A 12,391-nucleotide genomic window follows, 5' to 3' on the forward strand; every position below is an offset into this window, starting at 1 on the left:
GATACATCCAACTACAGGTTTTATATTATTTTGAAACTAAGTAATTACCCCAACTTGTTTCGATGTGTTTGTTGCACTTCCCGTCTGATCTTTAATGGAGGAACTACCTTCATACTGGGGCAGAGGAGCTGGATACAGAACTACAGGAACTTCAATGTTCACGCCAGGGAAACCATAAAACATGTATGTCTGAAAAGAAATGAACAAAGAAAAAAATAATACACTTAGTTGAGGAGGTACAGTAAATGTGGATTGCACATCAAGCTAAACATTATCTTCTTAACATAAAATAAAAGGTTGAATGTTAAACAAACTGCCAACAATTACAATTTCCAGGACCAATCAAAGTCCTGGAACAATATTTCAGAAGCTTTAGTTTAGTTTAGAGATACAGCGTGGAAACAGGCCCTTCGGCCCACCGAGCCGGTGCCAATCAGCGATCCCCGTACATTAACATTATCCTACACACTAGGGACAATTTACAGATACCAAGTCAATTAGCCTACAAACCTGTACATTTTGGAGTGTGGGAGGAAACTGAAGATCTCAGAGAAAACACACACGGTCACAGGGGGAATGTACAAATTCCGTATAGACAGCATCCGTAGTCGGGATCGAACCCGGGTCTCTGGCATTGTAAGGCAGCAACTCTACCGCTGCGCCACTGTGCAAGTGACCAGCCTTCAGGAATCCATCATACCCCAGATAACACAATATGTTCGTTCATCAGTGAAACTAAGGGCATATGAATCATCATTTTCATAGTGGATGGCAGGGCTCTGAGGAATGCTGTCGGGTAGAGGGATCTTGGAGGGCAGGTACGTAGATCCCTGAAAGTGGCGTCACAGGTAGATAGGGTGGTCAAGATAGCTTTCAGCACATTGGCCTTCATCAGTCAGCACATTGAGTATAGAAGTTGAGATCGAAGATAGACACAAAATGCTGGAGTAACTCAGCGGGACAGGCAGCATCTCTGGAGAGAAGGAATGGGTGACTTTTCGAGTCGAGACCCTTCTTCAGACTCGACCCAAAATGTCACCTATTCCTCTTCAGAGATGCTGCCTGTCTCACTGAGTTACTCCAGCATTTTGTGTCTATCTTCGATTTAAACCAGTATCTGCAGTTCCTCCAGACACATAGAAGTTGGGATGTTATGCAGGGCTGCCAACTCTCACGCTTTGAGCGTGAGAATCACGCCCTCAAGCAAACTCTCACGCCCTCACGCTGATCAGAAATTTCTCACGCTCTGAGGTGAGAAATTCTGTGATCAACGAAAATTGTAAAACTCGGATAAACTGCATAGTCCGCGGGTGTTGGAGAGCCGGGGCTGAGGGAGGGATGGGAGCAGAACCAGCGGTGGGAACAGATGCGGGGAGCCGGGACTGGCGATGTGTTTGAGAGAGAGAGGGGGAGAGAAGGGGAGAGAGGAGGAAGCGAGGGGGAGAGAGAGAAGAGGGGGAGAGAGAGAGAAGAGGGGGAGAGAGAGAGAAGAGGGGGAGAGAGAGAGAGAAGAGGGGGAGAGAGAGAGAGTAGAGGGGGAGAGAGACAGAAGAGGGGGAGATAGAGAGAAGAGGGGAGAGAGAGAGAGAGAAGAGGGGAGAGAGAGAGAAGAAAGAGAGGGGGAGAGATAGAGAGAGAGAGAGGGGGGGGAGAGAGAGAGGGGAGAGAGAGAGAGGGGAGAGAGAGAGGGGAGAGAGAGTTAGGGAAAAGAGGGGGAGAGAGAGTTAGGGGAAAGAGGGGGGAGAGGGGGGGAGAGAGAGAGGGGAGAGGGGATGAGAGAGAGGGGGGAGAGTGAGGTGGGAGGGAGAGAGGGGAAGAGAGAGAGAGGGAGAGAGGGGGAAGTGGAGAGAGAGGGGGGGGAGAGAGAAGAGAGAGGGAAGGGGAGAGAGTGAGAGGGGGAGACAGGGGAGAGAGAGGGGGGAGAGGAGAGACAGAGAGGGAGAGAGGGGAGAGAGAGAGAGAGAGAGAGAGAGAGAGAGAGAGAGGGGAAAGAGAGGGGGAGAGAGAGGGGGGTTGAGAGGAGAGAGAGCGGAAGAGAGGGGGGAGAGAGAGAGTCTCTGTGCCGAATTTGCCCAGGTGCCCGGCATGGATCAGGCTGCGGCTCGGTGCATCCTGGAGGACAACCAGTGGCTGCTGGAAGTAAGTACCAAGCACTGGGTAGAAACGGTGGAAGGTAGTGGACTTCAAATGGGGGTGGTTGGTGAAAGCATCCTGCTTGCCTGCTAGATTTTCACTTACTGTAACTGCAGGAAAAATGTTCCCGATGTTGGGGGCATTCAGAACCATGGGTCACAGTTTAAGAATAAAGAGGGGGGCAAGTTAGGACTGAGATGAGAAGAAACTTTCTTCACGCAGAGAGTTGTGAATCTGTGGAATTCTCTGCCACAGAAGGCAGTGCAGGCCAATTCACTGGATGTTTTCAAGAGAGAGTTACATTTAGTTCCTGGGGCTAACGACATCAAGGGATATGGGGAAAAAACAGGAAAAAGGTACTGATTTTAGATGAATAGCCATGATCATATTGAATGGCAGTGCTGGCTCGAAGGGCCGAATGGCCTATTCCTGCACCTATTTTCTATGTTTCTCTGCTTGAGTATATGGCAATGAAACTCGATCACTTGATTTTGAAGCATTCATGCATGGTGGAGGTATAATGTAGTCATAGAGTGATACAGTGTGAAAACAGGCCCTTCGGCGCAACTTGCCCACACCCGCCAACATGTCCCAGCTACGCTACCTGCTTTTGGTCCATACCTCCAAACCTGTCCTATCCATGTAGCAGTCTAACTTTTTCTTAAATGTCGGGATGGTCCCTGCCTCAACTACCTCCTCTGGCAGCTTGTTCCATACACCCATCACCCTTTGTGTGGATAAAGTTACCGCTTAAAAAGTTACCTCTTAAAAATACTTCATACAAAAAACATTGAAATCATACTTCTACAGTGCACTAAAACATGATTTTAATACATCAAATTTCAAATAGTTCCTACCCTGGGAGGGGGAACACCCTTCTTCCACACCCTCTCCCCACTCGGTTGCTCCACTTCCTCACCGGGTACCCCCAAGGCCAGTGATCAGTGATCGCACAGCCTCCCCCCTTTCAAAAACGCTCCAATCTAATTTAAAGCATATATATTGCATTCAAGTGTAAGTTAAAAGACTCGCTACAGTATGCACCATATTGCACAATTTCAAGCTGAAAAATGCAAATGTTCTGTACCAATGGAAGGGGGACACCTCCACATGTGTAGAACTGAGTAGGCAAACACTGGCCATTATTTGTCTTTCCCAAAGATTCACTTTCACTGTTGATAAGTCAGTTGGCATGAAATCAGACCAAGAAAACAATTTATTATGAACTTACAGTTATTTACCTTTAGGGCTGCCAGGAGAGTCCCCAGTTGGTCAGCTTGGGTCAAATTAATTCTTCCTGCATTCAGGATGGAATGGATTCCTTTCAGCGCATTCTGCAACAACTGAAACAAAAATTGCAACCAAATCAATTGTCCAGCAAAGACTATATGGATTCAGAATCTGCTTGAAGGCACGAAGATGTGAGAAATAGAGAGAGTGCTCGAGTGAAAGGTGGCCATGGTTCCAGGGCAATGGGGAATGCAGGTTTCAGGCCAAAGTTGCTTCTAGCCAAGTCTCTGTCCTGCTGTTGTGACAGATACCAGCCACCCCACAAAGAAGGTAGGGTGCTAGAATGGAGTGGGGGTGTATGTGAAGAAGGGCAGCACAGTAGCGCTGCGGGTAGAGCTGCTGCCTCACAGCACCAGAGACCCGGGTTTGATCCTGACCTCGAGTGTTGTCCTTTGCACCTTCTCCCTGTGACTGCCTGCATTTCCTCTGGGTGCTCTGGTTTCCTCCAACATCCCAAAGACATACGGGTTAGTAGATTAATTGGCCTCTGTAAATTGTCCCTGGTGTGTAGGGAGTGGATGAGAAAGTGGGATAACATAGAACTAGTGTGAACGGGTGATCGACGGACTTGGTGGACCGAAGGCCTGATTCCATGCTGAATCTCTAAACTGAACTAAAGAACAAGAATTATTCCCTCAGCCATCATGTCCTGGGACTATGTCAAGGGTCAGTGGACTTCGGACAAGAAAAAAAAAGACTATTTTTGATGACTCCAAATCTTCATTAAAAGGTAAAACGATGTTATTTATTTATTTTTTAAATATTTTTATTAGATGTTAAAACTCAAGACTGTTTTTATCTCTTTCCGTTCCTTTCTTGTCCACTGGAAAGTCAGGACATGGAGATTAGTAAAAGTCATTCATTAATTCTGCCGAACTTTCCCTTCTTTAATTTTTAGTTTTTAGTTTTAGAGATACAGCATTGAAACAGGCCTGTCGGCCCACCAGGTCCCCGCCGACCAGCGACCCCCCACAGATTACACCAACTAGGGACAATTTTTACATTTACCAAGCCAAGTAACCTGTACGTCTTGGAGTGTGGGAGAAAACCGAAGATCTCCTAGAAAACCCACGCAGGTCACGGGCAGAATGTACAAACTCCGTAGACAGCACCGGAAGTCGGGATCGAACCCGGGTCTCCGACGCTGCATTCGTTGTAAGGCAGCAACTCTACCGCTGCGCCACCGTGAACGCCCAGGAGAAACTGACTGGATACAATTCACAGTAGTTCTATGTTGTCCCACATTCTCATCCACTCCCTACACACCAGGGGATACATTTCAATTAGTCCCAGACGCTTACAAGTTTGTTTCTGTTTATTTTCTTGTAACTTTGTGCATGTGCCCAACAAAGGCAAACACATTCACTAACTGAGCCTTTTTCCACCAGAATGATTTAATTAGTTTAATTTATCGTCACATGGACCGAGGTACAGTGAAAAGCTTTTTTGTTGCGTGCTATCCAGTCAGCAGAAGGACAAAGGGTCTCCACCCGAAACGCCACCCATTCCTTCTTTCCAGATATGCTGCCTGTCCCGCTGAGTTACTCCAGCATTTTGTGTCTATCTTTGGTTTAAACCAGCATCTGCTGTTCCTTCCTACACAGCAGAAAGACTATACATGATTACAATCAAGCCAGTGTACAGATGCAGGATAAAGGGAATGTGTAGGAAGGAACTGCAGAAGCTAGTTTACACTGAAGAGAGGGGGTCAAGGAAAGAGCGTTCACGTCGCGGCCCTGTTTCAACCAATCTTTCCACCACCACGCACAAGACGCACAAGAAGCGCAAGACAGACACCATTGTGCAGATGCCGAGAAGTGTGTTCAGCTCTGGCTGAACAACTTCTAATCTTGTGTGTGGACTCGATAAGAAGAAGACTGAAGAGAGACATGAAGTGCTGGAGCAACTCAGCAGGTCAGGCAGCATCTCTGGAGAAAAGCCACAGGTGACATTGCAGGTCGGGATAAAGCGAATAACGTTAGTGCAAGATAAAGTCCAGAAAAGTCCGATTAAAGATGATCCAAGGGTCTCCAATGAGGTAGGTGGGAGGTTAGGACCATTCTCCAGTTGGTGTTAGGATGGCTCAGTTGTCTGATAACAGCCGGGAAGAAACCGTCCCTAAATCTGGAGGTATACGTTTTCACACTTCCGCACCTCTTACCTGATGGGGGAGAGAAGAGGGAGTGACCGGGCCGAGGCAGCATGAAGTGTAGATGGAGTCAATGGAAGGGAGGTTGGTTTGAGTGATCTAGGGTTGAGTTGAGTTGATCTTGCGGTCTTAGATGGAGCTGTTCCCAAACTTTTACAAACTGTAGCTGGTTATACCTCTGTTGCAGCACAACTAATCTATTCTTCACAGGTTTTGAAAGATGAATTGATTGAAAGATACAGCATGGAAACAGGTCCTTCAGCCTACCGAGTGTAGAGCTGAGGTGCTACAAGGCGCTGGTCAGGCCGCATTTGGAATATTGTGAGCAATTTTAGGCACCATATCTGAGGAAGGATGTGCTGGCTCTGGAGAAGGTCCAGAGGAGGTTTACAAGAATGATACCAGGAATGAGTAGGTTAACATATGATGAGCGTTTGTCGGCACTGGGCCTGTACTCGCTGGAGTTTAGAAGAATGAGCGGGGACCTCATTGAAACATACAGAATAGTGAAAGGCTTGGATACAGTGGATGTGGAGAGGATGTTTCCACTAGTGGGAGAGTCTAGGACTAGAGGCAATAGCCTCAGAATTAAATGATGTTCTTTTAGGAAGGTGATGTGGAGGAATTTCTTTAGTCAGAGGGTGGTGAATCTGTGAAGGCCGTCAGTGGATATATTTAAGGCAGAGATAGATAGATTTTTGATTGGTACAGGTGTCAGAAGTTATGGGGAGAAGGCAGGAGAATGGGGTTAGGAGGGAGAGATTGATTAGTCATGATTGAATGACGGAGTAGACTTGATGGGCCAAATGGCTTAATTCTGCTCCTATCACTTATGATCTTATGAGTCCTCGCCGACCATCGATCACCCCTTCACGCACTGGATTCTATGTAATTCCACTTTCTCATCCACTCCCTACACACTGGGGGTAATATTTACAGCGGCCATTTACCCTACAAACCTATATGTCTTTGGAAACCAGAGCATCCGGAGGAAACCCACACAGTCACAGGGAGAACGTGCAAACTCCACACACACAGCACCCGAGGTCAGGATTGAACCTGGGTCTCTGGCGCTGGGGCAGCAGCTCTATCAGCTGCCCCACTGTGCCACAGGTATCCTGAAAGTTTGGAAATTGGACAAAAGATGTCACGAGCACCACTGCATTCATCTCAGGCGGTCTTATATTTAATTGTAGAGTGACCCATTAATTAAGGCATAACTTAATTCGTCACCATTTTAACTCAGTCTCACTCCTCGAAATGAGTTACTATTACAGTCAACCCATATTGCTGTAAAAATATTTCATATCAAATTCCAGTTAAAGTCCTTGTGCATATCGACAGACAGATGATACACTTTGGAACATTATTATACAGAGAAAGCTTTTCATCGCATCTTGGGTACTTCCCTCAATCTATGAGAACAGAAACATTGTGAACGGTTTGCTGAGTAGAGGTGAAATCAGAGCAAAGGAGTCAACTCAGAAGACGCCTGGCTGTTGATATTGTAAATCTAAGGCACTGCAACATTGCCATGACCCAGGATTTCTCACATCTCAGCAAATCACCAAAAAGACAATGAATGGAAGTCAGACAGAAATGCTGGAGAAACTCAGCGGGTGCGGCAGCATCTATGGAGCAAAGGAAATAGGCAACGTTTCAGGCCGAAACCAAGGGTTTCGGCCCGAAACGTTGCCTATTTCCTTCGGAGTCTGAAGAAGGGTTTCAGCCCGAAACGTTGCCTATTTCCTTCGCTCCTTAGATGCTGCCTCACCCGCTGAGTTTCTCCAGCATTTTTGTCTACCTTCCATTTTCTAGCATCTGCAGTTCCTTCTTAAACATGAATGGAAGTCACGTAGCTTTCTATAAAATGGTGGTAATGAAAGCAGAATTAACAAAAATGCTACGCATTCATAAGTACTAGGAGCAGAATTAGGCCAACTGTGCCACCGTGCCATCCCATTAATTTTACATACATTTTTAAAAAGAAAATCAGAGCAACAAGCTTAATTTTCTGTAATTTAGGACTTGTGACTGATAGGTGCTGAATATAACTCACAGCTAGCAATACACATTGCACGGATTAAGAATCATTATTTGGTGGTGCGCACGTTCTAACTTCTGCAACTTCGGCTGGATAGGAGCTGGGTGAGGAAGGAATGACCGGGTTGGGACAAGTCTTTGATTAGTGGCTGCTTGTCTGTGGCAGTGTGAAGTGTGTTTAGGGTCACAGGTGGGAAGTCTAGTCTGGTTATAAGTGATAGGAGTAGAATTAGGCTATTCGGCCCATCAAGTCGACTCTGCCATTCAATCGTGGCTGATCTATCTTTCCCTCTTAACCCCATCCTCCTGCCTACTCCCCATAACTCCTGACACCCATAGTAATCAAAGTGTGATGTGTGTGATGGGCTTGGCAACCTTTCAAGTGTATCTTAGTGGCAGAAATGTAAGAAACAATACCTGCCATAATGGGAAGACATTCATTTGAAGCCTTCTATTTAACCAGGTGAGAAACCCTGCCTTGTTTAAGTGTTATCATCATGCTAAAGGTAGCTTCAAGGCAATATGGACAAGTGGGTGGGGAGGAGATGGGCAGATGGAATGTAATATGGAGAGAAGACATCCATTTGGTGCACATAACAAATCTGTCATAAGTCATTGACTGTCCACATACAGGTTAGACAAGCAATTAAGAAGGCAAATAGTATGTTGCCCTTTACTACGGAGGGTTTGAATACAGAAATAAGCACGCCTCATTGCAATTGTTTAGGGCCTTGGTGAGATGGCACCTGGAGTACCGTTTACAATTTTGGTCTTCTTATGAACTTGCCACAGGGAGAGTACTGCACAGTGTTTTAGGATCTAGAAACGTATATCTTCTATAAATCCTCGCTCATCTCCATCCAGGGACACCAGCAGTCCTTCCAGGTGAGGCAGAGGTTCATGTGCACCTCCTCTAACCTCATCTACTGCATCTAGTGTTCCTGATGTGGCCTCCTGTACATCGGTGAGACCAAGCGTAGACTCAGTAACCGCGTCACTGAACACTCGCTCGGTCATCTAGTTGCTCAACATTTTAATTCCTCTTCCCATCCTATACAGGTGCACAATCTTTTATCCGGAGTTCCGGAAACCGAAAATCTCCGAAAACCGGACATTTTTTCCAGGATGTCGTCTGCACACCAAAGCTCGAGTTTGGCGCCAAACTTGACCCGAAACGACCCACGGTCAACCCACGTCTGTACTACTGTAGCGGCTGCCTCCTCCCCGGAGACCGGGGAGACACTTAAACATCTGTAAATCATTGCTTAAATGTTAGTCAGTTAGTTTGGAGGGCTTTTATGTGAAGGGGGAAACTTTAATTCTTAGTCCCCTACCTGGTCGGAGAGGCGGGGAGCGGGCAATACCTTACCGGGTCGCCGTGCAGTAAGCTCCGGAGTGCTGTGGCCGCCGACTCCCAACATCGCGGAGCTGGGGCTGCGGGCGTCCGGCCGCGGGCGGCGCCGGTTGTAGCTCCGACCCCAGCAACTCTACCCCTGGCTGCGCGGCGCTCCAAATCCAGCGCGGCCCACGGCCCGCGGCCGGACGCCCGCAGCCCCAGCTCCGCGATGTTGTGTGTCGGCGGCCACAGCGCTCCGGAGCTTACCGCACGGCGACCCGGTAAGGCATTGCCCGCTCCCCGCTGGTATCCCAGCGCTGCGACGCCGCCGACTCCCAACATCGCGGAGCTGGGGCTGCGGGCGTCCGGCCGCGGGCGGCGCTGGATTTGGAGCGCCGCGCAGCCAGGGGTAGAGTTGCCGGGGTCGGAGCTACAACCGGCGCCGCCCGCGGCCGGACGCCCACAGCCCCAGCTCCGCGATGTTGAGAGTCGGCGGCCACAGCGCTCCGGAGCTTACTGCACGGCGACCCGGTAAGGCATTGCCCGCTCCCTGCCTCTCCGACCAGGTAGGGGACTAAGAATTAAAGTTTCCCCCTTCACCCCCCCACCACATAAAATCCCTCGAAACTAACTGACTAACATTTAAGCAATGATTTACAATGATTCCCCGGTCTCCGGGGAGGAGGCAGCCGCTCCAGACATTTCAAGCCGCCCGCGCTACCTACCTAATCTACGCTAAAAATCTTCCATTCGGAAATCCGAAAAATTCTGAAATCCGAGAAGTGTCTGGTCCCAAGGCTTTCGGATAAAAGGTTGTGCACCTGTACTGACCTTTCTGTCCTGGACCTCCTCCAATGCCAGAGGGAGGCCATAGGCAAACTGGAGGAACAACTCTTTATTTGTGTTCATTCAAAGAGATTAACAGATCTCTGAACATGTAAGGGAATCAGAGGGCGTGGGGAATCTATTGCCGCTGAGGTAACCCGGCCTTGACCTTAATAAAAGGCATCGCTTGAAGGGATGATGGCCTACTCCTGCTCCTATGTTTTTTCCTACACAAATGCCAACTAATACAAGTCAACTTAAACATAAATGCATAATTGAATCTTAAAACATACGACTTGTTTACCTTACAAACTGTAACATCATCAACATCAGGAGTCTTTGGGTTCCTCAATACATTCAAAAACGTCTGCAGAGACACTACTTTGTACTGTTCCTCCAGGTAAGCCTGTCCAGGTACACTATCAACAAGTGATGGAAAAAAATTGTAAAGATTATTGCTGGGGTGTGGATCTTCTGAATGTTTTGTTCCTAGAACATAGAACAGTACAGCACAGGAAGAGGCCTTTCAGCACACAATGTCTGTGCCAAACATGATGCCAAGACCAGCTTGCACATAATTCATATTCTTGCATATTCACGTGACTATCCAAACGTCTTTTAAATACTTAATGTTTAAGAAGGAACTGCAGATGCTGGAAAATCAAAGATAGACAAAACTGCTGGAGAAACTCAGCGGGTGGAGCGAAGGAAATAGGCAACATTTCGTGCCGAAACCCTTCTTCAGACGAAGAAGAAGAAGAAGAAGAAGAAGGGTTTCGGCCCAAAACGTTGCCTATTTCCTTCGCTTCATAGATGCTGCCTCACCCGCTGAGTTACTCCAGCATTTTTGTCTACCGTCTTTTAAATACTACTATCACATCTGCGTCCACCACCACCTCTGGCTGTGTGCTTCAGGCACCTACCACCCTGTGGGAAAGCATCTTCTTTAAACTTTAACCCTCGCACTTTAAAGTTTTATCCTTTACTATTTCCATCCTGGAAAAAAGGTTCTGACTATCTACCCTATCTATGGGTCTCACAATTTTATATACTTCTATCAGGTCACCTTGCAACCTCCGGCATCCCAAAGAAAACAATCAACGTCAAACCAAACTCTCTTTGTAGCTAAAACCCCCTAATCCAGGCATCATTGTGGTAAACCTGCTCTGCACCCTCTCCAAAGCCTCCACAACCTTCCTATATTAGGGCAACCAAACTGCATGCAATACTCCAAATGCAGCCTAACCAAAGCCCTATAAACCTATATCATGACTTTCAGATACCTATGGGCCTGTCCCACTTAGGCAATTTTTTCGTAGTCATAGCAGGTCACCGAAAAACCGTCGACTGGACCCCCCTATGACAATGTCCACGACAATGTCTACAATAACATACCACCTAGTCGACATCAAGCTACGGCAAGCTACCAACAACCGGCGACCCATTAGGACGACCACACCTACGACAACCTACGTCGGCCACAACTGAAGACAACTTAAGACAATTCAGTCGCTGATACCTGTCGCCAGTTGACGTAGATTGGAATTCACCAAAGTCAGCACCGGTGACAACCTGCGTCACCTGGCAACAGCACCTACGTCAGGCTACGATCCTTGGCGTGAACCCCACGTGCGCCGACTATCACCGAAAAGTTTTGAACATTTCAACATCCAGTGGCGACCAGAAAAAAGGTACAACTCTTTGGGCGACTGAGGAGACCATCCAGGCGACACCCCGGCGACCATGTGGCAACAGCCTAGTCGCCTGTAGTCGCCTAAAAAAATCTAAGTGGGACAGGCCCATTATACTTGATTTCCTGCCAAATACAGGCAAGCATATTCCATCCCTTCTTTACCACTCTATCTACTTGTGTTGCCTCTTTCATTACTATTATAAAGCTAGTGCAATTAAAGTTTATTCCTTTTTCATTAAAGTAAGAGAACTCTTCAACAATGGTTATATTATGATTGCGTTTTTGACATAGTAGTTTGAAGTGAATCAGCTAAGGCTGTAGTATTGGTGAGAGGCTTGGAGATGGGTAGGGTTAGTATCTGAGGCAGCACTATTATCCATCTGATTTCTGGACTATCACATAAGCAAAACTAAGCTTAACGTCACCTACAACAAGGGCATCCTTTAAACACAACACTCCCCTCCCCATCAACAAAAAACGCAGAGGGTGAAATCACCCTCCACCATCAGTGCAGTGAGGCCCAGTAAATGTGCAGGAAAAATCACCAACAATTTTTCCTAAATCAACATGGATGCAACAGCCAAAAAGGCATACCATGACTCTATACTTCCTCAAAGACTAAGGAAGTTCAGCATGTCTTCAATAACTCTTACCAAACCACTACAGATGTGCCATAGAAACATCCTATTGGAATGCATCACAGCTTTCTTTTGGCAATATAGTTGAATGTAGCCCAGGCCATCACACAGACCAAAGATCAACACAAAATGGTGGAGTAACTCAGATGGTCAGACAGCATCTCTGACAAAGTGGACCATCCTCCCCACCATCGACACAGTTATAGTCAAGGACCTTTTTCACCCAGTCATGGAGTGATACAGTGTGGAACAGGCCCACACCGGCCAACACGTCCCAACTACAC

General features: G+C 47.2%; 1 protein-coding gene across 3 annotated transcripts in view; it reads right to left on the reverse strand.

Moving 5' to 3' along the window:
* Positions 1 to 12,391, reverse strand: part of heatr6 (HEAT repeat containing 6) — a 134,971-nt gene that overhangs the window by 63,515 nt on the left and 59,065 nt on the right. For all 3 annotated transcript variants that reach the window (XM_033045606.1, XM_033045605.1, XM_033045607.1), the window contains exons 5-7: positions 10,081 to 10,195; positions 3,375 to 3,476; positions 49 to 189 (exon numbers count right to left, since the gene is read on the reverse strand). In XM_033045606.1, coding sequence (XP_032901497.1) covers positions 49 to 189; positions 3,375 to 3,476; positions 10,081 to 10,195 — 358 coding nt within the window. The remainder of the gene's footprint in view (positions 1 to 48; positions 190 to 3,374; positions 3,477 to 10,080; positions 10,196 to 12,391) is intronic.

Source organism: Amblyraja radiata, chromosome 28 (assembly GCF_010909765.2).
Source record: "Amblyraja radiata isolate CabotCenter1 chromosome 28, sAmbRad1.1.pri, whole genome shotgun sequence".
Classification (NCBI taxonomy): Eukaryota; Metazoa; Chordata; class Chondrichthyes; order Rajiformes; family Rajidae; genus Amblyraja; species Amblyraja radiata.